The sequence below is a fragment of the Embiotoca jacksoni genome, unplaced genomic scaffold (assembly GCF_022577435.1).
Source record: "Embiotoca jacksoni isolate LCO1_2020_lvr unplaced genomic scaffold, fEmbJac1.0.p SCAF_49, whole genome shotgun sequence".
In the NCBI taxonomy this organism is placed as follows: Eukaryota; Metazoa; Chordata; class Actinopteri; family Embiotocidae; genus Embiotoca; species Embiotoca jacksoni.
Genome location: NW_027185402.1, coordinates 118643 through 145606, shown reverse-complemented (window position 1 = coordinate 145606; position 26964 = coordinate 118643). Strand labels below are relative to the sequence as shown.

Here is a 26964-nt window from a genome sequence, read left to right as displayed (position 1 = left end):
TTTAGCCTGATGTGCTGTGAAAATATCAAACCTAGCTTTCAATGCTTGAAGTGATTCACCCAGATCTGTCTCAGATACTGCTCAGGACTTGGACACGGGGGATTTGTAAGCACCGGTCTGCTCTTCGCTCTGATTAAAAAATGGTGAAGAGTCGGATCCTGCTTTCAAACTAATTCAATCATTCCAAATGGATTTGGTGGCTGCAATCAGAGGGCATGCACAACAGAATTTGTTCTATTGAAGTGTCCATCATGTTACCCATCCAGTAATCCACAAGCTTTTGTTCAGAAAAAGAGCTATCCTTGCCTCAAAGCAAAGTCATTTATCTTCATTGCTTGAAAAGAATCAAATTTTTTCAATGCATTTTGAAAAAGATTAAAAAAAAAAAAATCCTTCGAGGTACTGAAAGATGAGCGCTGTCTTTGACATGTCGTCAATGCAGTATAACCTAGAAAACAATTTAATATCACCTCACTGAGCATGTTAGCTGGTTTAATGAGGAATATTTCTACAATAGCCAACATGACTCTGGCAGAAGAAGCAGCAAAGTATTTTCTCTGCAGTCGTGCGACACCTTGAAATATTTCCAGCCAAACAGACTGACAGGAGTTGGTTTTTTTTTTTACCTTTTTCTTCCACAGCTAGACAGATTCAAAGAGCCCCCAGCGTACGGACCAATGTGTGATCTGCTGTGGTCCGACCCCCTGGAGGACTTTGGGAATGAGAAGAGCCAAGAGCACTTCACACACAACACAGTGCGAGGCTGTTCCTACTTCTACAGGTAAGAATTTTTCTCTTAAAATTTTTAGTAAAGTAATATTTTAAGACATTTATTACTTGTCTAATGGTGATGTTTGTTTTTACTATTACATTCATGATTCCAGGCAGCTCCTTTAATTCACTGCTGGCATTATGTTCGCATTTGCAAGCCTACCATGTTTTATCTCTGGCAACTGGAATTAAAAACAGTATCTCGGCGGCGGTATTTCTAAAAGGTCGTATTGTAATTTGGTTCTTTGATTAATTTTAGGAAAACTAAACAACCCTACTGATTAGTTCTGGCTGTACTGTCTGTGATTTTCAACACAATGAATAACTTTCAAGACAGAATATTCAAACAAAAGGAGAGCAAAACAGTCTTGTTTCTTGATGTCCATTTTTCGTCGTTTTCTTTCCCCTGCGACAGTTCGTAGAACATGGTGTGCATTTGAGGAATCTCCAAGACTCCTCCTTCGCCTGTCGCCAGTATTTATGTAACCCGCATCACCTTCATTTGAGCTGAGTAACTGAACAAGCCGAGGAAATGCTCGGAGCAAGCAGCTTGCTCTGTCACAAAACGTAATGAACTGGCACATTACCACCAGGCACAGTCCTGTCTCTGAATGCGTTCGGTACTCCCTCCGCTCATTACGGCCTGAGCAATGCTTATTTGGCCCCGCCGTGCCCGAGGCAAGCCAGGAGAAGTGTTCAGAAATGTCCCGAGGCCCCTAAAATGCATTTTCGCTTTTCATTTTTCTTAATGGCAGGTGTTTCATAACTACTGGCTTAATAGTATTTTAATGTTCAGGCTTAGAAATGGACTCCCAGCACTTCTGCTGTTTTGTGAGGGCATATTTTGCCTAATTGTCTTTTCTTAGTTTATTGAGACGTTACATCACATATCCACAGTGGGTCTGAGTTAAAAGAACATAACAGAAATGGTAGGTATTCGCCTTTTTTTGACTTCAAATGATGTGACCGTCACATGTGTTGTACAAACATCCGATTTAACATGCTGCCATTTGGTCAAAATTCCTCTGGAGTCTTGTTTTCGTCAGTGTCCTCCACTTCATCTGCCCAGGGGACGGTCGCTAATTGGCATCACACTGGCTTTCAGGATTTATGGGACAGTTTAAGCCAGACTGAGAGCGAGCCGTTCCTCAACACCCCTCCCGGAAAACAAAACATCAGCTTCTTTGTTGCTTCTGTCTTGCAGCAACCAGTATTTCCCCCTGCACAGCAGGCACGCTCGTAACACTTTTACAAACGTAATTCAGGCATGAAATTGCACGTTTCAAATATGGTTACTTTTATTATTGCCTCCCCTTAGCAGTACAGATGAGTCAGCCCAAAAGGGATTTTTTTTTAATTATTTTTTTTCCCTTTTATTAAAGGTTTTGATATCAACCCAACTTTAAAGCCTTAATTTTTTACAACATTTTTTTACAAAGTGGCCCTTAGATCACACATGATGAACTAATTTCCTCGCGGTATCCAAGGAGCTCATTAACATCTGTGTTCTGTAGTTGGACATATGGGGGATGATCGAAACTCCGAATGCAAACTGCCAAAAAAACAAACAAGGCCAAAATGCGTCTTGTCTACCGAACAGCACCATATGGCACATAGCTGCATCTGCTGCAGGAAATCAAGCGAGAACTAAAACATTTATCTCAAATTTTTTGTCCCTTATAAAGGAAAAACAGACTCCCTGCATTTTTTATTCCTTCTCGGCATCTGCTCTCGCCTTTTTCCCCATCCCTCCCAGCAGATGTTTGTTGTGATTGAATGTACCTCTTCTCGTGTCGACATCATTAATGAACCTCACCTTACCCCTTCAGTTTCAATGATTAACCCCGGCGCCAAGCAGGGCGTTTGTTAGGCATGCACGCAAAAATAACCTATCAAATCAAAGTCATTTACCTGTATATATTTACATTACAAAGAGTCTATAAACCAAAAAGGATTATACATTAAGAGATGCATCAAAGCTGCACAATTAACTGATTATTTAACCGCAGGTTTTCTGTACAGCAGTAGCTGAAGAAAATGTACAGATTGGATTTGATTGCAGCATGTAGGTCCTTCTTTGTTGTTCTCTGATTTTGCAGGGATGTTGAGCCTGGATTACAAAGCTTAGTATAAGATCACAAACCTGTATTTTGAACAAGCACATCATATTACTTCCTTGAAACTAAAAGATTTTGGTGCTATGATGTATTTATGGATGCTGGGTGTACCTTTTTTTTTTTTACTTACATATTATTGGGTTGAATTACAACAGCCTAAAAACAAGACAAAGAGACAGTGGGCTCCAATCAGGTTGACTACAGGACACATTTTCTAGTGATTGAAGTAAAACAAAAAAAATTGACATTACACATGATCATTTAGATCCCCTCACTTGATTCCTCTGCTGTCTGTTTCGCACAAGGCTGCAAAGCGCCCTAAATCTTCTGCATCACTGCCAAAGCTGCTAAGTGACTGTTATATTAATCAGCCAAAAATGTTGGAAATAAAACAGCATAAAAAGCACTTGAATTTTAGCCCCTATTATTGTTGGGAAAAAAAAAAAAGTCCTCCCACATGATTGGAGCGTTTCAGATGTAAAGCACCAATGTCACTCACTCATCGTGAGCTGTCACTCACTTGGTTTATTACAAAGCATCCCACGATTCACAAATCCTGATGTCCACCGGGGTTTTAATGATGTTTGGTAGAAACATCTCTCAGATGTGTGCTGGCGATGCCGTTATAAAGGCAGATTACATTGAGATCAAGGCGTTTTCCATGAGAAATACGGTTTGCCAGTGACTTGTCTCGTGCCTTTTTCATTGTGCGGAAATTTCCATTGGAAGCTGCTGGTGGAGGATAGAAGGCTGCCGAATGGAAAACTCTTCACTGTACTTGTAATCTTGATCGTTTCTTTTTTTTTGCATAAAACACGCTGTAACGCTCCCCAGTGATAGTTTTCTTAAAGAAGCAGTCTGCTCGGAATCATCAAGTCATACTTGACATTTTCTGAGTTTCATTCTCAAGTAAAAATCCAACATATGAGAAGGATCACACCTACTGCTCCTACTGTGTGAAAGTTTGTTTAACAGTTATGCGTATTATGGAATATTTCTATAATTATACCTTTGCTCATGAAAATGTTTTTTTTTTTTTTTTTTTTTTTTTTTTTTTTTAAGTTAAAGAGCCTGCTTTAAATTTCAGCTAGAAGTTGATGTTTTTATATTTCAGGGCAATCTATCTATAGTTGAGCTGCAGTTGGTTTTAGAACAAATTTAGTTTGAACTCAGTGTTGTTTATCCACTGTTTCTCTGAGCCCAATCAATAACACCCATGACTTATTTAGTTCTTTCTATTGATTGTCCTTCTGGGATTTTTCTTGATGTATGAGTAAGCCAAATGTCCCTTTTTATTCAACAGCTACCCTGCAGTCTGTGACTTTCTACAACACAATAACTTATTATCTGTCATCCGGGCCCATGAAGCGCAGGATGCCGGGTGAGTGTTGTGGCGTTTTGTCTTTCCCCATCACACTGTCACACAGCAGAGTGATTCAGACCAGGGTATTAAATGAAAAGCTACCTTGGTATCTTGGGGGGAGGTGAGGGGGAAGGAGGGGAAGGGGGGGGGGGGTGCTTCAGGCTGTCTGGAGAGCGGGTTCGGGCGCAGTCTGAACTTTCGAGAAGAGTCACGTTAATCCAAGTAATGAAAATGAATCCAGCATGAGGTGTGAGTTGGCCAGATGTGATGTGACAAGAAGGATTCATGCAGATCTTGTTAACACATAACAGTGCTTTACAGACACAACTACACAGCAAAAATAATGGCACAACAGGAGGCACAGTAACATTTCACACTGCGAACAGCCCTGGAAACCTTCTTTGAAGAGTTTGGTTTTCAGAGTGGGCAGGAGGGTGAATGTGTCAGGCTGATCTTCCTCTGAGCGAGGTGAAGGCGGTGGGAGGCACAGCACAAAGTTGTTTACCGTCGCACTCCCACAGCGCGGTCACATGGGGCACCTCGCCACATCTCAGATGAGATCACAGCCCCAAGACACCTCAGACCACACGTAATTATGTCGCTGGATTCCACTAATGTTTTCTCTGCAATTTGTAATTTTTTTTAAATATTTTACTAAAAGCACCCAAGAATGGCTGAGAACAAAAACCGTTGGACTGTTTTGAGTTAACCGTCTATGAGCCCTATCAAACATCTGAAACATGCAGTCTGGAGAAGGCCCCCTTATCCAAGTTTTTTATGTTTGTCTTCCATTTCTTTCTGCAATTCCCTGTTTTTCTCCTCACATTTTTTCTTACCATCCTCCTTAATCTCCAGTTCCTTCTTCTCCTCCCTCAGTTCCTTATTCTTCTCCTCAATTTTTGTTGGTAACCACCTCCAGTTCTTTATTCTTCTCCGTACTTTCTCTCTTGTCACTCAGTTTCTTATTCTCCCCCTTCAGTCCATTCTTTCCCTCTTCTAGTTGTCAAAGACATTCACTATGAGAGCAGTAGTTGCATTTGACTACTCAGTTGGTTCAGTGTGATGAAAACTCATGGGCATGTTTCACCTGTAACTCGAGGATTTATTCCCCTGAGGCTGTGCCGAGGTGCCCCCTCTGGCTCATGCATCAGCTTGACACAAACATGGAGCCAAATTTACAACCATGCTAATCGTATCTCCAGGGCTGAATGTTATTGAGTAATCCATGAGTGAATTGTTGTAATATTAACTGATGCTTCTCATGTGGACATTTTTACCAGATATCGCATGTACAGAAAGAGTCAGACCACTGGCTTCCCGTCTCTTATCACCATCTTCTCAGCACCCAACTATCTAGACGTCTACAACAACAAAGGTAAGCCGACACAATAAGTCATTGTCAATCCTGTTGCATGAATACCAGTGTCACTGTCATGGCTTGCCTCAGGGCGACATCACATTCCCAGGCTGGTTTCAGATATGTGCCAAATTTAATGACAGTATTTGAGCATCCCTTTTTTTTTTCATGACATGTTAACATCGCTTCAGGAAAAGTGCAGATGTAATCATTATTATTAAAATGGTTTTATTGTACATGCAAGCTGACAGGGCTTACAAGGACACAAAAATAGAATGGAGCCTTCATTAATTCTTTTATTTTTGTCCTGTAAGAACATTTGAACAAAGTTTGTTTTTGGTTTTATTAAAATGATGCTCGGAGTCTTATATTTTACTGGCCCAGATAACACTGATAAGGAACCTCTTCTTGTTTTGCATTTTTAAAAGCTGTTGGCGTCTTTATATTCATATGAAGCTTATCGATATTCCAATGGAGAAGCATTCCACCTCATATCCAAACTACACAAAGGTTGGGTCACGGTATTGCACTTGTTCAGTGTCAGAAAGTGACACTGTATGACTCTGATTTTTGGTCAGCTCAGCCAGGGAGCTGCAGGGAAATGAAGTGGCCCGGTGCCGGTTCACTTGGCACCCGGTGGTGCCCTATGCTGCGCTACAGTGCACACGCATCAAGATAGGCTTGCCTTTGTGCTGTGAGTCAGCACTTCCCCCCCTCCGAGAACAGGCGGTATCTGCTTTAACTGTGGGGGCACGTTTGAAGTGGAGGCGGCAGTGAGCAAACCATAGGAAATGGAAATGGGAAGGAAAGAGTGATGGTGCACGCTGTTTTGCAACTCCTCTTGTGATGAAATGCCATAATGCTGCGGTGCTGCTGGTGTTAGTGCATTACACAGGGAGCCTTTTTTGTTTTCCTTTTGCCTGTTTGCACCTATGTTGCCCTTGGATGAGAGATTAGGTTACATTTGTTTACTCCTTTCCCCCCTGAGCTGCCTCCGTGCCTCCTTCCCTGCACAATAAAGATAGTCAAGAAACAGCGAGGCAGTGTGCCGGTCTGGATCGTTGTTTATTATTAGGAACCCATTTGTTCCATGCCAACTAATCTTCCTATGGCTCATAGTCAACACAACACAAAACAAACAAACAAACAAACAAACAAAGTGATGTCAGGCGCATGTTGTTTTTAGCTTTGGCAACCAATCGCCTGGAAAATCCTTTGCACCTCTCGAGCTCAATATGGAACAGTCAGAATATCTAAAATGATTCGGTCTGCACCCTCGTTTTGGTTGAAACTGGCTGACCTTCAGCTGATAACATGTTCCCCAGAGCAGGAGTGGTTATCAGAAAGAAAAAAAAAATACCTCTGTGTTTGTTTTTAGAGCTGACTTCATTGAGACACCCAGATACATCTTACTTAACAGGACTATGTTTTTTTTTTATTTCTCTCATCATTCACTGTCTGCTGCAAAACGAGACACTCTTTTTTTCTTTGGCTAAAACTATTTTAGGCTTAAAATGTAAATATAACAGCAGATAAACAGTGAAAATAAACATCCCAGTGATTTTATGTTAAAGCTCTTTAAAATTTCAACAAATTACTTTTTTCCAATTGAGTGTGTTTGATTTCTTTACAGTTACACGATTCATTGGAGCAGACACAGCTAACCAATACAGTCCTATCAGTCCTGTTGATGCTCTTCTAATCAGTCATGTGGGTGGGGTTCATTGGTAGAGCCAAAGCCTCTGTAATGAATTGCTCTGCTCTTAGCTTCGTGCTGGAGCTCCGAGCCCGCTGAGCAACGCCCCTGTGATTGATGGCCAATCGAGTGGGCATATAAGTCTTACAGGGGAGGGAGGAGGCATCAGCCGTTCCCATCAATCCTGTGCTGGGAGTTAGCCAGATTAACCAATGAGACCTCTCCATGTGGGAGGGGGGGGAGTAGGGAGATGCCTGTCAAGAGAAGAGGTGGCGGAAGATATCAGTGAGGCAACACAAACAGACAAGGAAGAACTCCTCTCCCACAAGTGAATTGAACTTGGAGCCGAGCAGGAATAATCAGCACATGAATGATGCTGAGGATGTGATTCTTTAAAGATAAAAGTCCAGCTTCGAGATGCCGCCCGTCCATCCTCGATGCTGGTTTTGCAGAAAGTGTCAAGCGTTGACCAGCTGTCCATCACCGCTCTGACCCCTGCTGCCCCTTTAGTGAAATCCAAAAAGTAGCGCAGGACACTTGTGAGCCAGCGGGGAAGCTGTGTTAAATGAAAACGCAGCAGCAGTGATTTAGCAGTTTTCACCATTTGATCTTTCACGGTTTGAGTCCTGAAGTGACTGCAGGAGGAGAGAGAGCGAGAGATGGGGGAGGATGGAAGAGGGGGTGGAGGGGGTAGTTGGCAGTTGTACACTTTGGAGATTGCTTTGCGGTTTTGTATTAATGGAATGTTTTCTGCTGCATCATTATTGACTGGTCCTGAGAGCCAAACTGAATCCTAATGGTTATGTTGCTTGGAAGGAATAAAAGCTAAATGACAGTGAAGGGAACAGTGAAGGATTGGTCCATCTCACACCAGTTAAACCTTATATAACCAATTTAATGTTCTCTCTTCTGGAGTTGTTTGATGCTGAGGTGGAAAAAAAAAAAGGGATTGGACTGATGGAGTGAAAACAAACAAAAAAACAGAGGAATGATTTTCCACCAAGTTAAAGGTTCAGGCCGTCGCTCTGGTTCACTCACAGGTCAAACTGGACATGGGATCACTTTTTACTCCGTTTCCTTCCTGCAGGCTGATGGAGTGCCATGATTGGCTCCTGGCCCTGCCACTGGAATAAATAGTAGGGTGGCAGCTAGGGACGATGGCACAGCGGGGAGTTCATTTTTCCCTCCTCGTCACGAGTGCCAGCGAGAAGAGTATCCCTGGCTGCAGATGCCCACCCATCTGTTGTCACTCTGTTCATTACCGGGCTTCCCTACAGTTTTCTGTAAACATGAAAACTTTTCATGTTGCATCAGGCAAGAAAATAGAACATACAAACTGTTTTGGTACCAGCTGGAATTCATGAATTATTAGTGTGTTATCATTTACATGGGCTGTTGATGAGCGTGTCCACGAAGATTTTATAGATTCCAGTTCTGCTTCCTATTCTTAACATGTTACTTGAGTAGGAACAATAAAAATACTTAATATCGAGTACCCATACAGAGGAAGACTGAGAAAACCCCATAAAAAGCTAGTGTGTGAACTCTGAGGGATTTGTTTTCTTTCTAACCGAAATCCTATTCAAATCAGAACGTAAATCTACGCTGCCGCAAACAGTCCAGACCTCACAGGAAATTGTACGAGATGGTGACACTTGCCCGAGCTCGACATTATGACAACCAGTGGCCACATCATTAATTGCACTGCGTTCTTGTACCACGCTGCAGAAAATGCAGCGTCATTTCAGACAGGCTCCTGATGTTGGTGCAGTGATTAAATCTATCTGCATCGCTGCTGTCTTCTGTGATCCCTGCCCACGCTTGAGTGCTTGGTCCTGGTTACTACATTGTGAAGCAGCATCGATGCATTCATTACAGCCTGAATGGACAGAATAGGTCCGAAAGGGTCTCCTGAATAGGGAGCGCTTCGAAACCAGAACCAAGACTCAACTGTGTGAATACAGTTCAAATGAATGATGAGAGACACAGATTAATGTGATGCCACAAATTCTCACATTGATTTAATGTACACGGATGGCCCTCAGTCCCCCATTTCGAACCCTGAATGGAATGAACCAAAGCGGTCTAAAGGCCTGGCGAGGAATACAAACCCAGTAGAACCTTATACCGTAGGCGTTAGAGACAGATATGCAGTCAGCAGTAAGCGTAGGGGAAGGATAGTGGGAATCTCCCCCTGGTCGCAAAGCAGATTTAACAGTCCTCGTTACCGGGGAAACCGGCTGAAGGCACTCCCTCATGAATAATTAATGAGTGGGCGTCACCTTGCAATATCTGTGTTATCATTGCAGCAGGCTTGGCCTCAGCTACCCTACAAAACCACCGCCAGAGCAGCAGAGCAGCAGAGACCTCTAGTGGCCGTCACGCAGTGTTGGCGTCAGTGGTGGAGTTGCAACACAGGCCTCGCAGCTGGCCGCCGCAAGTGCTGTGACCTCCCACCGAATGACAAATAACTTTGCATATGATTGTGCATTTGTAGTAATGAGTGTTCAGATAATAGGGACACAAAGAGCTGCTCGTGTCATCCTCATCTGCATCTTGAATGCAGTGCTCTTATTAAAAAAAAAAAAAAAAAAGAGAAGCAGGCCTCGAGGAGCTCGCACACCAGAGATCCACGAACATGTTTGTTTTGCACGAGGGAGGTTGTCGGGCGTCTCTGTTCCTTTAAAGGGAATCTGATTTGAAGGAGCGACAGCAGGGGAGCTGACCTTCTCCACCGCTCTGCCTTTTTCCCTCCGGGCTTCCATGGCTGCATTCAATCAAGTGCCTCAACGATGTTTATGCAGTATGTGATGTTTATGCAACGGCTGCCCACGTGTGCGATTGCTTTCATGCACGCCTACGCACTCGGATAAACACCCACAGCTCCGTCTGAGAGGAGCGTGTCAGAGTAATACAATGCATTTCTTGTCGGACTTAGTTGTAGTGTTTTGCTAAAATTGATAATAATGCCACATTCATTGTACAAGTTTATGGATGTTCCCCTGCAGGAGAGTTTTCTGTTTGTGTTAGAGTGTGTCTGTGTGTTGGTTTGTGCTTGCCTGGGGCAAAGGGATGTCCAGAGTTAATTGTAGTGCTTTGCAGTACTTCATAGACCACTTAGATTGTATAGGTACTGCACTATATGCATTACTGTGCCTCACTGATTGCACAGACACACATTCGCGCGCACACTGAAGCAAATCCCGGCCGATCTTTTCTGACCCGATTTGTGTTGCGCCTGACTTTATACGTGTTTGGATGCCAGGTTTGATGACTTGCTATTCCCGAACCTGAGAGGGGCTCAGGCAGGAAAGTCCCCCACGGTGACCCAGCCGCGGTGTCCGATTCCCCCAGATCTGGGCCACCAGACGGGCCTTGTGTATTAGAGAAGCTGAGGCCGCTATATACAGCAGGGATATATTTATGTTTGGCAGCGCTCATGTTTTCTTCCACACCCACGTTCACACTGCGCCTTAATCATGGGTGAGGTCACATGGGGCATACTGTGGTCAGTGTTTGGGAGGTGGTTTCTATGTGCACAGAGAGCATGCGGTTATAATAAAACAAACTGAAAAATATACAGAAATATGACTCAAAGAGAAAGTGTTTCTATGCAGCGCGAGCTTTGAAACCGGCTCCAGAGAGCGTACCTTTATGTACAACATATGTTAGTACTTAAAGCGTATCCAGGCAAAAGGAGGGACAGTTGTCATCCCAGGTGTTGCGTGCGTTTTTTTTTTTTTTTTAATATAATCAGCTTCTGTCAAATAGGCTTGAATTAAACACACAGATTACTTATTCTGTTTTCACACCCTGACTGTGAGCACCAGTTTAACCACACCCGCTGCTGTCTCTCCTGATACATGATTAATATAACTGTTTGAATAATTTAAAGCCACTATGTGTGAAATTTTGTACGCGAGTGTAGCATTTTAAATATTCTGATTGGAATAATATTAAGTTCCAGAAAAAAAATATTCAGGTATTGAATTTGGTGACATTTAGGAAAATACAATTGCTTGTTTTCTTGCCTAGAATGAGATGCAAATATCAATATCGCTCTTATATCTGGACAGTAAATATGACGCTCCAGAAATGTATATGTTCTATGTCATTTGTTTAATCTGAATGTTTAAGGAAAAAATGAAGGAAAAAAAAGCACGTTTTGCTTTTAAAAAGGGGTTCTTCACATTTCCTGCACTGTTCCTTTAAACCTTCCTGCACATCTATTTTGATATGTTTTACATTTGAAGGACAATGTGGTAATTTCCATGTCATAAATCCAGGAAAACAGGAATATACTGATGAGAGTATACTAATGGTCTTAATTGCATTCAGTGCTGTTGCTTGTGTTGCACATCAATACCTTAGTTTTCTGTCTCTGCCTGTTCTCCCCCGTCCCTCCTCACCAGAAATTGCTTTTCTGTTAATTAATGAAAAGTGCTCAGCCTCATCGAGCCTAAACGCTGAGCCATGTGTTTCTGTGATGTTATTCATGTATCCAATCCTGTAAATGACAGACGTTTTTCACCCACTGGGGGCGGTAATCAATATGCAGAGGAAATGTTCCAGAGGAGGGAAAAGCCACATAGATTTTTTTTTTTTTTTTTTTTTTTTTCTTTTTTTTTTTTTTCCTTAAATGCTGGTTACCTTCATTTTGGTGCTGTTGCATTTTACAAACCTTAATTTACACAACTCGGTTTGTAATTTTGCATATAAATTAGTCTTCCTGTCAAAAGTGAGAGATTGACAAGTGCTGACTGTGTCGATATGACCTTCGAGTGGAAAAAAAAAAAAAAAAAAAAAAGAAGTGGGTCTTTGTGTAGGTAGTTTTGTACTGAAGCATTTCATTTGCTGTCATCGCCAGAGTTTGACTGACAGCGTTTGATGAAACCTTGAGTTACGTCCAGGCTTCGTTCTGGCTGCGGATGACAGTTTTTGGCGACTGTACACTCGTCTCGATTGTTTTGTTTTTAGCCAAACGGAGCTCCGTGGTAGTCAGTGGTTTTGTTCAATCGCACACCTCCACACAGCACCTGCAAGCTAATGAATCATTAACCAGGAAAGGTAAACAACAAAAACACGCAGCAAGTTTTAACATTAAAACTTCACATTAAGTGTTTTAATCATGTGGATAAATGCAGTTGTTCTATTTAATGTTTAATAAACTATAGCTAAAGAAAGGAATGTCAGTTTGAGCAAATTAATGCGTGAAGAATATGTCGGTCTCCTTCTTTTTCTGATTTCATTAATAATTTCACTATAAAGCAATCTCTGGATGTTTTGTTTGATTTGTAGCCTGTTGGATCCTCAGCTGACGGTGTTGCGGTAGATTGAGTACTTTGGGCGACGTCCTCCGCAGACCACTAACGTGATGGACATTTTAAAGTGGTGGTTAGGGGCAGAATGGGAACTGGTAATGGACCTGGACCTCAGTCAGAGCTAAGCCTTTCTCTCTGTCTGAAGTATGGATGTAAAACCTGTTTTAATGTATATGTACACATTATAAATTAAAGGCATTTTCAAACAGCCTTCGTTTATTTTAATGTGACATCAAATCGTACATCCACACCTGTTTTTCCACATCACGCAGCGTTATTTGCTGCACAGTAAAGCAACTGAGGTGAACTTTTTGTTCTCAGGCTGATTATCATGAGTGCGGTGGGTGTTGAGAAAGTCAAGTGAATGTTTTTGTGGCAAATATTCACCCTGTGTGTCCCAGGACCAGAAAGAAAGCAGAATTTCATCGTGTTTCGCTTCACACATTTGGAAATCATTTTGAACAACCTGCTTCCTTGTCTTTTCTTTCCAGCGGCGGTGCTGAAGTACGAGAACAACGTGATGAACATCCGACAGTTCAACTGCTCACCTCACCCTTACTGGCTGCCCAACTTCATGGACGTCTTCACCTGGTCCCTGCCGTTTGTTGGAGAGAAGGGTGAGCACACACACACACACACACACACACACACACACACGCACACACACACACAGACACACACACACACACACACACACGCACACACACAAGCAAACACACACTTTGGAGAACATTGATTGCAAATAGTTCTGTTAAATGTTGTTTCCACCACTGAGGGTTAATGAACATTTATTTTCCTGAATCAAGCCTGGCCTTGAGAAATGTAGCACAAACGCCGTTACAACAAGCCCCGTGCTCTCTGTGATCTATACGTACATGTGTGTGTGTGTGTGTGTGTGTGTGTGTGTGTGTGTGTGTGTGTGTGTGTGTGTGTGTGTGTGTGTGTGTGTGTACAATAAGTCACGTCGAACTCTACAAAACTTTCAAACTTTCTCAACACGAGCAGAGGTCTGCACCACAGAGGTCGTAGTTGAAGGTTGTCCCAGGCGTTTGGTTTGGAGGTTGAGCTGTGACACATCTGTGTCAATTCATCACACATGACTGAGGCTGACACGCTCAGTTCAGGAAGCCCAATTTAGGCAATGACCCTTCTGCACGGAGTCCTTCCTCGCAATGTTATGAGCTCACTGATGGACGCTGCTCGATGTGTGGAGGAGGTGAACGAGTGCTGTGACTTCTTGTGCTTCAGCACCCTCCACAGACACTTTTGGAGGCTGATATGAAGATGACTAATGTTTCATATTAGTTTGATATTATTTAATAGATAAGTGCAACATTGTGAAATCTCTCTTTTTTTCTTCACAGTAACTGAGATGCTTGTGAACGTATTGAGCATCTGCTCCAATGATGAGCTGACAACTGATGAGGAGCTGGACGGTAAGCAGACAGCCGGCAGGTTTCACTGCAGTTTGCCTTAATTACACTAGAGGGAGACGTCCGCCAGAAGGAGTACCACGCATTCATTCATTCATTCAAATCCTCATACATATACACACTTTTACATGCAGTTATCAGAACACTGAGTTTAAATATGTCATACTGTTAAAGCAAAAAAAAAAGAAAAAAAGTAGGCAGTGAAACATCCAGAAACCATTACAGTCCAATGAGTCATTTTTGTATTCGCGTTCATCAGCATGAAGAGAGTTTCTTTCGACGACCCAGGAGATCCGCAGACCTTTTTAAAGCCTGAATATATCTTTTGGTATCAAAGCTGAAAGCCTTAAAGTTGTTAAAAATGCCTTAAATACACCTGTTGAGGGTGTTTTATTGTACTTTGTTGCTGTGCCGCAAGTCCTCAGTCACACGGTTGTCATGCGTTTTATCGTCATAGAATAAGTGGCGACTTTGAGTCATCTGTTTGATCCCAGGTCAGAGCTTATCTGCAATGAGATGACCAGTTTTCCTCTGCCTGCCCCCACCCCTTACTGCCAAACAGGAAATGATCTCACCAGTCCTCCTTCCTCCTCCTCCTCTCTGTCTCTGTCCTTACTGATGCTCCCAGTTTGACTCTCTCACACGGGTGGAGTGTCAGGATGTCGCCGAATTTCACCCACGTTTTTCTTAATCGAGTTATCAGGAAAGGGGGATGGAAAAGGGTCGAGAGTGTAAATTCACAGCAAAAGTATATATGCATACGAGAGACAAGTATTTGTTTTATACTCAAGAATTTCTGATTTTTTTATCATTAGTTTTCAATGTCAGAAAAATAGCTTTTCTGCCAGATGTTTTATATGTTGTAAATTTTTTTATTCTTCTTCTTTCACTGAAGTAACAACTGGAATTTTAGGAGTGGCACACAATTTCAGATAAATACAAGTTTTAAATACACATTTAATATTTTAAAAACTAAACTGAATTACAGTGGATTTGGAGCACAACTCGTCCACTACAGTTTCTCAAATTATTAGCCCTCCTTTAACATCTCATCATGTTCCACCAACTCATTCACTGGTTTCAGTTGATCCACTCGGCGCCTGCATCCTCCTCGTCGTTGCTCCTCTTCAGCTCATTTCTTTTTCAGTTTTCATATTCTGTCAGTTTCTACTATGTTGACATTTGAATTGTTCTGTCCTCTCTTATTCTCACTCATGATCTCCTCTCCTCTGCCCTTATAATTTCTGATAACCCTGTCGTTGCTGTGCTCTTTATCTGCTTTTGTTTCCATGGTTTCCAGTTGCCATTATATTGATATTTCCAACATCACATTTTCACATCTTTGTTTTGGCATTCTCCATCTCTCTGTCTCTGTCTCTCTGTGTGTGTGTCTCTCTCTCTCTGTCTCTCTCTCTGTGTCTCTCTCTCTCTGTGTCTCTCTCTCTGTCTCTCTGTCTCATGCTGTGATGTCACTCCCTTGGTTACCACATCTAATTTCTCTTTTCTATGTTTTCCAGAGTTTTGTGCTCAAGGCATCGCTTTCTTTTACACTCGTTGTGCTTTCTTGCCTTTTATTCTCGCCGTGTGGCCCTCCCACTCTTCCACCTCCTCCTCTTTCATTTTACAGCCATCCACTGATCTCTCTGTCCTTTCTCTTGTCTTCTCTTCTGGGGGTGTTTCATGAGAAGGACAGCTAATATATCCCCCCAAAAAAGGTACAAACACTGGTCACACTGGTGTGTGCAGCGATAGATAGACTGCGTGCTCTCTTGCATTTCAGATGTCTGTAAACTAACGTCACTGTTTAAAGCGCCTTCTAACACCTCAGCTGAGTCTTTCTGAAAGATATGTCAGTAGTGTCATAGTTACATACTCCTGTATTAGCCAAGGCCTAAAAGAGAAAAGACTTTGACTTTTGAGGGTCTTATCAGTCGCCAAAATATTGGAGTCTTTAAGCAATGACACTGCAAACGGTAAGAAAGATATTTGAAGCTAATGGTGGTTTATTTAACCTGAGGATGACGGGAGTTTTAAACGAGACATCGGAACTTCAGCTCTTTTCTTTACCCAGCTCTACACCGCGCATCAACTTCATTTCCACCCCTCATACTCATGCATTTTCCAAGCCGGCTCCCTCGGGCCACGAAACTGTTATTTGACAAAAGGGTCTCTTTAAACAAAGTTTTGTTTTTCCAGTCCAGGAAAAATTCAGCTCGAGTCTCGGCAACGAAAACACAGCACAGGAAAATTCATGTAGAGAGTGCTCATCGGATGCCATGTTTGGAAAGGGATCAGGATATTTGCAGACGATGCACACCGACCAGTTTTAAAGTGATTAAGTACAGTATGTAGTAGGTTAGAGTTAAAGGGACGACAGCTGTAAGTGACGTAACACAGACAGGCAGCATGAATGCACTGAATGCTGTGTTTATGGATTCAATTGATTTTGTATAATCTGAACTTCGGACTTCAATAACAGCAGCTGTGCTTGTATTGTGTTCGTCTCGTGCACTTCTGGATAAAACTAATAGTCCAACAAACATGCTCTGCCTTAGCACGTTTACTAAATTTGATGGTACTTTAGAGAGGCCTTTAGAGATCCAAACAAACACACAGACGGCGCTGTAGATCGCTTTCCCACAGGACGTGGTTTGGTACGGATGAATCAATGTTTTTATGACTTGGTGTGACCTCTGACCCCTCCAGGTGCCACAGCTTCTGCTCGTAAGGAGGTCATCCGCAACAAGATCCGTGCCATTGGTAAAATGGCCAGGGTATTCTCTGTGCTCAGGTATGCAAATATAAAAAAAAAATGTTGCGTTCCTCTCAGTGCTATGGCGTTACAAAAAAATGAAACCAACTATTTAAAGGTGAACTATCAAGATATTTATATTAACAATGGGTTAAAGGACTACGTGTTAAATTAACAGGTCCCGCTGTCGTGTCTTTGTCGATATTGTTTTAGTTTTACCACCCACAGCTTCAGTGTTTTGGCTGTTGACAGTGAAACAGCTTTGATGCACCGACAGTACACATCCTACTCGGCACCAAACTATCGACAGAGAAAGTTAGCAACTAGCTTGTGAACATAGTAGAGCATTCAAGTGAAGAGAAAGACATATTTCCAGAACTAAATGGTCTGCACTCGTTTTATCACCTCAGCAGACTTTAAACGCATTACACTCTTTCTCATTCACCCACTCACACACATTCACACACCAATGGCTACAGAGCTGCCATGCAAGGTGCTCGCCTGCCGTTAGGAGCGACTTCGGGTTCAGTATCTTGCATGTGGACAGGAGGAACCGGAGATTGAACTGGCAACCGTACGATTATTAGTGGTCAATCTGCTCTCCCACAGCTGCCCCTCGCTAAAAGGACTGTATTCATCAAGTGGCCAGAAACACCCCTTTAAATAGATGCTCGTATAGCTCTGTGGGCTGTCTGTGTAATGATGATGAATTCTTTTCCTACACACTAGCTTGTTACACTGCCCCCTGGTGGGCAAATAATCTATTAATACTGCTTTAATGCTGTACACTGAAACTGCCAAAGTTAAATTTAGTTATTTCGTCGATCGAGTTGGTATTAGGTTCCCCAAATACACATTTCTGATGTTTGATTGTTTTCTTTCCTACTTCGTACCTAATGCATATATTCCTGTGTTGATATTTCAGAGAGGAGAGCGAGAGCGTGCTGACGCTGAAGGGACTGACCCCGACAGGCATGCTGCCCAGCGGAGTTCTGTCCGGTGGCAAAGAGAAGCTGCAGAATGGTAAGACTGCCACAGAGAACCCCAAGACCCTCTATGGCCCCTACAATGGACACACACACACACACACACACACACACACACACACACACACACACACACACACATACAAATTCCCCTTACGCAGCAGAAGCCTGAACAAAGTGCTAGCTCAGTGTTTAGAATGCTGTATGTACTCCTTCACTGTCTCCCTCACTCGAGTTTAAAATCACTGCCTCAAAGTAACACTGTAAGTGTAGTTGAATGTTTCTGGTCAGTGTGAATCAGTTTCCTTTCTATATTTAATGTTTAGTTTAACAGCTGCTGCTTGATGTGGGTTTTCTTTCAAATGTGTATGTAGTTCAGTGTTTTTCCTGGATAAATGACTAACAAATGTGAAGTAAAACAGTCCTCTACTTGCAGCAGATTTTCTTTGTCTCTTTGTCCTCTTGAATGTGTCCCCTCTTGATGTGTGGCGTTAACACCCTGTCTGCCTGTCCCTGTCTTCTTTCTGTATTTCCACTGATTTTTATCTCAAATATCACCTGTATCTTTTTCTTTCTCCTTTCTCCCTAGAAACTGCAGGTATATTCGGTTGTGCAAGTATTTTGTTGTGTTACTTTTTTTCTTTGTTGTGAGACAAGTTTAGAGTTCAGTTCACCCTCTCATGTTGAATTCCAAACACTCCCTCAGTGAGCTTGACAAGCTGCTGCAGCAGCAAGGAAATAATAATAAAAAAAAAAAAAAGGCTTTTCCAGAATCACCTTTTACAAACACTTTCAATTCAGTGGGACTCCTGACAGAAACGGTCTCCTCACTGTCCAGATATGAGCTGTGAATGTCAGCAGCACTCTGTCAGGGTAAGACACAGGTCTCTGATGACTGAAAGAATGAATTGGAATGGACATAACCAAACTGTGAGTGAAAGGGGGATAGCTGCTGTCTGCCTTGTCATTCACCAAATAAAAGCAGAAATCCAGACCACTTCCCTCTCCTCTCACAGGTTCTCACACCACATCAGCTGGTTCTCTCCTGACGTTACATCGTGCACAGTAATCGCTTACCTTCATGATAATATTTACTTCTTTACTTTAAAATGAACATATGTAACATAAGTCACCATTAGGGGATTTTTATTAACAGGTAAAATGTAGTATTTTGCCCAGGAGGGTGTGCAGAACTTCAGCAAACTGTCTTTGTACTGTTGTTACGAAGCAAGATCTACCCAAAGTTTCTGAACTTAACCAGAAGCCAGTCACACCAGACTGTCAGCATGTAGCAGTAATCCTCTCAGTGTAGAGACCTGACTAAAGGCCTTTTGCACACTTTTTCTCTTGCAATTAATTTGCACGTCAGTACATTTTGTTTTTCAAACAAAGATTTTTCTTAGCTTTCATAATGTGAATAAAGGCATCGACCAATCCCATTCTGAGGGTTTTCGTCAGAGAATTTTCATTTATTTGCTGAAAGATGTGAAGAAAGATGTGAAGAAACAGGAGTATTGAAGTTTTCCTCCTAAAGCAAAATATCTTCATACTGATATTAAAGTATCAGCCGTGCAGATCCAAAAAAAAAAAAAAATGCCCTTTTAAATCTTGCATTTTTTTTCTGAAAAATGTGCTGACACAAATCTATTTGAACTTTTTTTTTTTTTGTAAAGAAACTGTCACTACTGCACCACTGCCTGTATGAGTAGGTCTGATAGAAAATATTCGCTGGTATTTTGCTTTTTTACTGCACAAAATTTTGGCCTTAAACAATAAAATTCTTTACACAAATTATATAAGTTTATATTGATCAAACTAGTCAAGAGGGACAAACTCTGAACTCATCCGAAATTGCATTTTGTTATATGCCCTGCTGTGGAGGGAAACAGTGACCAAATCAGAGAATTAACAGAAAGCCAAAGTTCACAATCTCAGTCAGGAAGGATGGGATTCTTGTCTTTACCGCTGCCCCTCGGATTTAAGATGGAAAAAAAAAAAAGAGTCTACTTTCCTTTTTATTCCAACATTGAGAGGGTTTGAAAAAAACACCGGGACCTCCGGACAAATGTTTCCCCTGTTGGCCGACATAACAATAGTGGTTTTAAGGATTAAAGTATATAAATATGGAAGCTGAGGAGTGTTTGTTTTGAAGCTCATAGTAAGCAGCTGACACTAAAGAGAACCCCAGTGAAGGCAGAGTGATGTCCGGAGATTCCTGTTGCAACATCGGTAGAATCACATTGCTCCCCTCATTCAGGCAGACACCAGTGTGCTTCTACTGTAATGTTGAGTCCATCGGCCCATACCGTTTCAAGTTTGTCGCCTTTATTTTTGTGATTTCTACTCATCCTCATGGCAGTGTTGTTCCGTAGCTCCTCATCCCTGTCTTTGTGTAAAGCTGATTTGGTAGAGTTGTGTTCATTTATAACGTCGAGGCTGACTGTGATTGATCGGTAAGTGGTTGCAATGCCGAAAGGTTTCTTCCCCTCCCGCCTCACAAAAGTAAGCCAGCACTTTTGATGTCTGAAAATCAAAAGATGCTCCAGCTGCCTTTCCAGATGCTACGCAGTAACCGTGCTCCATGTGTGTGTGGTACTTTGAACTTACATTAACAATTAAGCCGCAGCCATAAAACCCACAATCTCACAGCCACGCAAACCTTCTCCCTGTTTCCCATTTGTACTTCAAACTTTCTCCATGTGCGCTTCTTATTTGCATAACAGAAGCGAACTAATGTATTTCCAGCTTTTATTGTGTCGTAGTTGCTGTTAATGTTCGTTCATTTTTTTTTTTTTTTTCTATCACCACAATCACTCCCCTGTCGGACTTTTTCTGAAAGATGCACTCCTCCCGTGAGGATGTGTCACCTTCCCTTAACAGATCTGGACCTCAACACAAAGCTAAGGCTCATCCCTCTTCCTCCTCCTCCTCCTCTTCCTCCTCCTCCTCCTCTTCCTCATCTTCCTCTTCCTCTTCCTCCTTCCTCCTCCTCCTCTCTCCACTCTCTGCTAACACTCACGTGTCCTTTTGTAAAAATGTGGAGATGACGTTAACCTTTTGTTGTCGGCATTGGCTGTCTTTGCTGCTCATTGACTTGTTCCTGGGATCAAAATGAACTCCTCTGCTCACTTCTCTCATTCATTTTGCAACCCCCCTCTTCTTCTCTTCAGCTACTATTGAAGCTATTGAGGCTGACGAAGGTAAATGGGTCTGGCCGCCCTCGTCTGTTGCTTTTCACGGCAATAGACCGGGGGCTCCGCTGGGTTTTCATCCATCTCGCTGGTGCTTGAGTAGAGTGTGTTGGGTGTTTGGGCTAACAAAATGTGGCATAGTATTAACAGAGGAAAAAAAAAAAAAGAAGTAAGTAAGTCAGGAAATCCTGTGGTCGCACGTTTTAAAGGGGAATACATTTCATAGCACAGATTTCATAATCACAGGGGTCGTACTGTGATTTTGAGTGAGTGCAAAGCGAACGCTACCCGCGTTCCCTTTACATCTAAAATATCCTTCATACAAAATGGATTAATGAGAGACGGTACAGCATCAGGGCAGAGATGGCCCTTAAGGAAACACACACACTTGTATGGTGTGGGAGGTGTATATACAAGGGTAAAATCAGGTCATCTGGCAGCTGTACTGAGCCTTCGCTAGATACCGGAGACCCCGGCAACATACTGTGTCTGTAAAGCCCCTGAAAACCTGGCTTTAAAGTTTAAGCCGGTCCCCACAGCGATAAATACAACCCTGATTGATGCATGACCTTTTCCTTAATCAGTCCCGCCCACTTCAAACCAACCAGCCAACCAACCAACCTCATGTACGATCATTCTCAGAATGAAAGATTCGGTTTTCGGGGCCTTTAGGAGAGAGTACGTCCCACGGCACTTCTAACATCTCATCTGGACGCAAAATAAAACAATTTGAGCCAACAAGGAGCCCTTAATGTCCAAACAGATGTTAATAAAGTCACAGCAAGAGTTAAACTGTGTGCTGGGTTGCTCTTGTTCTGCACTTGGTCGCATGAACCGGAGGACCGAAGTCCCAAGTGTTTCATTCATTAATCAGCATCATAATTTGAATGCTGACTCTTGTCGGTCTCACTTTCAAAGATAGTGCACCCCCTGCTGTGCCCTCACACAATACCATGAAGTCTTGCTATGAAAGCTACTGAAGGTTTTTCCCCTTTGAAACAACTGAAGCAGTTGTGCATTGTTGTTGCTGTTGTATTTCTACAATAAAACGACAGTTTTCTTTGGAGTTGAATTGGTAAGAGACTAACGCTCCACAGGAGGCTCTGAAATCCAAATTGGATTCTCCCTGATAAAAAAAAAAAAAAAAAAAATCTGTTGTATTTGCATCGCCTTTAGCGCAAGAACAACCTCAACTGCGAGCTAAATAGTAGTCTGCCGGCTGCTATTTACGTTGAAATTGTCCAGTACTTCCTCTCCAGCCCCGTAGAGGACAGTCCGTTGTGGTGTCGAGACTCTTCTCTGCTTCTCTCTCCATGTGGATCCTCTGTGGCCCTGCTGTGTCGTGTTCTTTCCTGTGAGCTGCTAATAACCTGTGTCTGACCTGTGCTATGCAGCAACACAACTACGCTACCCATCATGCGCCTCTCTCCGCACTCCCCCAATTTGCTCTCTAAAAACGATGCCACACACCCCCCCCCCCCCCCCTCCCCACAAACCACCACCACCACCACCACCACCCCTTCCTCCCCCCTTCGCATTCTAGTAACGGGTCATCTTCTTTGCGATCATAATATTTATAACCATTAAGACCCTCGATCTTTGTGAAAGGTGGACGTAACAAAATTGAAAGCTAAAAATCAGCTGAAATAAAACTTGATCAAGCTGAATATCGGAATAACTCCGTACTTAAAATGCTTCAAGTACCCCAGTGAGGTGAAAAAAAAAAAAAAAAAAAAAAAAAAAAAAGCTGGCAAAGTAAATGCTCTTCTGGGAAATCTGCCCTGATTTTATTCATTTCACTGGTGTTTTAATACAGCGCTCCGATTTTTTTTTTTTTTTTTTTTCAATTCCGTTTATTCAGTTCTCTTGAATTTGATCCCGTTTTTATTTTAAGTCTAAATCCCATTGTCACCTCCACCCATCATGACCTCCAGTGAACCCCTAATTGCTGCATGCTCCAAGCAGACTAAACAAGTCGTTAGCACCCCAAGTATCTTTGTAGTGTCTTTGTACGTGAGCTCAGTCTCGACGTGGTTCTATTTTGTGGAAGTGAATGTCTCAGTGGGCTCCACTCCAGTGTTTCTTTTCTATATTTATTTTCTCTCCCTTCGTTCCTTTTTTTTTTTTTTTTTAATTTTATTTTTTTATTGTCTATTTGCTCATTTCTCCTCCTTCCCTTTTTTTTTTTTTTATTTATTTTTTTGTCGTTCTAAACTGTGATGTGACGGGGCCGTCTGGACGTTTGGGGTCCTCAGGTGTTCCGAAATGTGCCTGTGCCGAGACACTGTTTAAATATCATCGGCCACCAACAATGCTGGAGATTTAAAAAGCAGCATCGCAAGATGGCCGTTAGATTGGTCCCGTGTTGTCGAAGTCTTTCCATTCACAGATACGGAGTAAAGCATGGAGTGACGGTACAGTGAAAACCTGTTGACCCTGATGCCAGCAGTGCCCTTTGTAGAGCTAGAAGGATTATTTCATCCTTTTGTCTGTCCGGCTACATTATTTTGAAACTCTCATAAATGGTGTCAATGTGTTATATGATCTGTTTTGTCATCTGTTTTTAGAACATTTATCATTTGACATGATCAATGCTGTGCAATATATCCTGTTGTCCATCAAAAACCAAATCATTCAAACAGTTACATTAGTGCTTGAAGAGTTAGTGTAACCTTATGGATAGTAAAAAAAATTAATGTCACATCATACTTTAACTCAAAGAATAGTTCAACAATTTGGGAAAATAGATTTATTTACCTCCCTGGGTAGAGTTACACGTGGACTGACACTGCTCTCGTGTGTCAGATAAATATCAGGCTACAGTCAAGTCAGCTTTTTTTTCCCCTTTGTATATTAAATAAGCAAGATATCCGTCAACCGGTTCAACGCAACTGTCTTTTTCTACTTTTAGACCAACACGTTTGTCATTCTTCCCATCCAGCACTCTCACCGTTTAAATAGCAAATGAGCCCACCTGAGCAACCGTGGGTGGGTTGGTCTTTAAATCAGGTGTGGTCAGACACATTGTTGATGTATTGCTGAAAGCGACTGACCGACAAAAACCTGGTCTGAAGTCAATGGTGCAGTATTCTGCTGTTGTTTTAAGGGTGCATTATGAAAACAGCCGTATGACTGACACGCAGAAAGCCCACAAAGATGCAAAAGATTAAAAAAAACATCAGTTTCCTCTGCGCAGAAGAGTTCTTTCCTACAAATCTGGCGTTATGATAGCAATCCACCGCTGTGGAGGCACGCCTGGTTTTTAAAGCGTGACGCCGCCGTTTCATTTCATGTTAACGCTCAAAATACACCCTACGATTAATAAACGGACTAAATAAAACAAAAAAACTCTTTGAACCGCGTGCCTGACTTTGTGCTCAGACTGTCCACCATTACCTGCAAAAGTGGATGTGTATGACGCATGCAGGATTTTTTTTTTTGTTCTTTCATCTGACTGTACCCAAGAAGGTGGAAATGTGCATTTTCCAAACTGTTGAAGTCGTTCCTTAAAGCAGCCCATCTAGACACCAACGTCACGCAGTTATCATTAGTGTAAACGGTAGCTTCAGATATTCTGTTTTCATGGATGACCTGTAGTTCAATGAGCCGGCAGGATCCTCAGACGTTGTCACTTTCTGAGTAAAACCGAGGTTTCGCTCATGATTCCGTGAACCGAGATCAAACCAAAGATAATCCAGATGTGGTGATGTGCGGGTGAATGTGAGCAAGTGTGGCCCCATTCTTTTAATTGTCTAAACCCCCCCCCCCCCCCCCACCTCCCCTCTTACAGTCCCTCCTGATTACTCCCTTTTTATCCCCCTTTTTCTTGCATCTCAACAGCCATCAAAGGCTTCTCGCCCCAGCACAAGATCACCAGCTTCGAGGAGGCCAAGGGTCTGGACCGCATCAACGAGAGGATGCCGCCGCGGCGGGACGCGCTGCCCTCCGACGCCAGCCTCAACTCGCTCAACAAGGCCCTGTCCTCGGAGACCAACGGCACGGACGCCAAGGGGAGCACCAGCAGCGGCGGCAACATCCAGTGAAGGCCAGAAGCAGGCGCCACCTCGGCCGACAGGGCCGCCTCACCCCCCCCCCCCCCCCCCCCCCCCCCCCTCCCCGGCCTCATCGCGGCCCGCCACCACTAAGAAGGGGCAGAGGGGTGAAGGAGTGGAGTTGAGAGGGGTGGGGGGGAGTGCTGGGAGTGCGGAAGGGGGGGGGGGCGGAGGTGCCTAGGGGCTCACACTAGGGGGAACATCTCACTTGCTAGTCTTTGGATATGCCTTCAAAATATTAGTTCATAGTCAAATCTGCTAAGTTATTGCCAGGTCACATTTCTGAACGGTCCGGCCCGGAGACGGGGCCAGACTCTGCTCCAGACCACAGTTAGTCAGAGAGACGGAGAAAGACAGGGAGTCAGATCTTAACGGCGATTGAATTTCTTTTATTTCCTTGAAAAGACCCTTGCTCATTTACACCGAAACGGAAAGTCGTGTAACTTCTTACTAACTATTGTACGTTTACAAAAACACAGCACTAAAAAGGACAGAACATGAGATCATGTTTTTAACATATAAGGGTGTACAAACTAAATAAGGACTATTTATTGATAACTTTTTTTTTTTTTTTTTTTTTTTTTTGCTACTCTTATAAAATAGCTCTGAAATTAATTAGGCAGTCTTAAAAAGAATGTTGCAATGTTGTCGAAATGCCAAATAATGGAACGTTTTATGGTTTTGTACATATTATGCTTACCTCAGGTTCTTTTGGTGTGTGCTTTGACCTGATTATTCTGTATAATGGCTAAATAACTCGGTAATGAATACCTATTTTCTTGAGTTTCATAACTGGAATTTACACTTACCTATCTATCATTTGCAAATATGTTTATTTTTTGTCTCTTTTGGAAGGGTGGGGGGGGGTAGATTTTATCGTGGCTTGCTGGAATTGAGTGTTAATTTTTCTCTTTTTAAGTATTGCGAACAAAGTAAAAATAGAGAACCTATATTGTGTAAAAAAAAAAAAATACAATAAAGTGTCTGCCTATGCATGTTTTATAAAAATCAAACAAAGGAAATAGAAATTCTGAATACCTTTTGGCTGTGGAGGCCTGTTTTGAAATATATTGCGCTTTAGTGAACATATACTGGAAACGTATACCTGCATACTTTCAATTAACACCATGATGCTCTATGCCTTCAACTTCTTTTGTAATTGAAGCATTTAATTATCTAAGATGGATGAGAAATCATATTTTTAACCCGCGCTTGTAAGTGCACACAGTCCAATTAAGCATGTTTGACAATTCTTGTGAGGTGTGTGGTTACATGTGGAAACTCCAAAATGCATGATTAGCTGTTTGTGTCATATAACAGGTGACTCGGTTTAGTTTTGTTTTGTAAATGTGCCACAGGACGTGTAATTTGATTCTTCTTATTATTATTATTTGGAACTCTGCTTTGTATATCAGTTACAGGTTTGATACTGCTCAATACTTTAAGATGAAACATGAAAAAAAATATATACTTAGATCTTTTTTAAGAACTGCTTAAGTGCCCAAGTAATTCACTACACGACATGAAGCCTTGCTTTTGTAATTTAACTTCAAAACTGTTGGCAGATGATGAGGCATGCACTTGCAACTATGAAAAGTATTTTATATAACTGTTCAATAAAAATGTGCATGAATTTCAACTTGAAATCAACCCGCGTCTCCTCCGAGTGTGTTTGCGTGTGACTCGTTCTGACCTCCCAATAAGAAATGGGCAACTCGATATGCATAACAGGAAACACACTCGCCATCATTTATAATTCAAAAAGACGGTCTACCAGAGTCAGGGTTTCATTCACACCTAAGACTTCAAGAGGGGAAAAATGCCTGAAAACAAATACAAGAGATCTTAAAAGACTTCTCCAAACTCGGCATCACCTCTAAGCCTTTTTTAATACGACTCCATAAACCTCTTTATTCCTCTGTAAA

The 26964-nt window shown here is 42.3% G+C and overlaps 1 protein-coding gene across 5 annotated transcripts in view; it reads left to right on the top strand.

Annotated features, from left to right (window-relative positions):
• The window catches only part of LOC138210913 (protein phosphatase 3 catalytic subunit alpha), a 66644-nt gene extending 39959 nt beyond the window's left edge, over positions 1–26685 (top strand). Inside the window, exons 6-15 of one of the 5 annotated variants that reach the window (XR_011179297.1) lie at positions 642–781; positions 4192–4269; positions 5532–5626; positions 13117–13242; positions 13990–14061; positions 15747–15773; positions 16765–16849; positions 17736–17833; positions 18386–20996; positions 24828–24897. Coding sequence is in view for 4 of the 5 variants with exons in the window: in XM_069170344.1 (XP_069026445.1) it covers positions 642–781; positions 4192–4269; positions 5532–5626; positions 13117–13242; positions 13990–14061; positions 15747–15773; positions 16765–16849; positions 17736–17833; positions 20967–20996; positions 24828–25030 (954 nt within the window). In the remaining variant the exon portion in view is untranslated. Of the gene's footprint in view, positions 1–641; positions 782–4191; positions 4270–5531; positions 5627–13116; positions 13243–13989; positions 14062–15746; positions 15774–16764; positions 16850–17735; positions 17834–18385; positions 20997–24827 lie in introns of all 5 variants that reach the window. The other 4 variants (XM_069170344.1, XM_069170340.1, XM_069170342.1 and 1 more) reach the window with 4 other exon arrangements.
• The last annotated feature ends 279 nt before the right edge of the window (positions 26686–26964 follow it).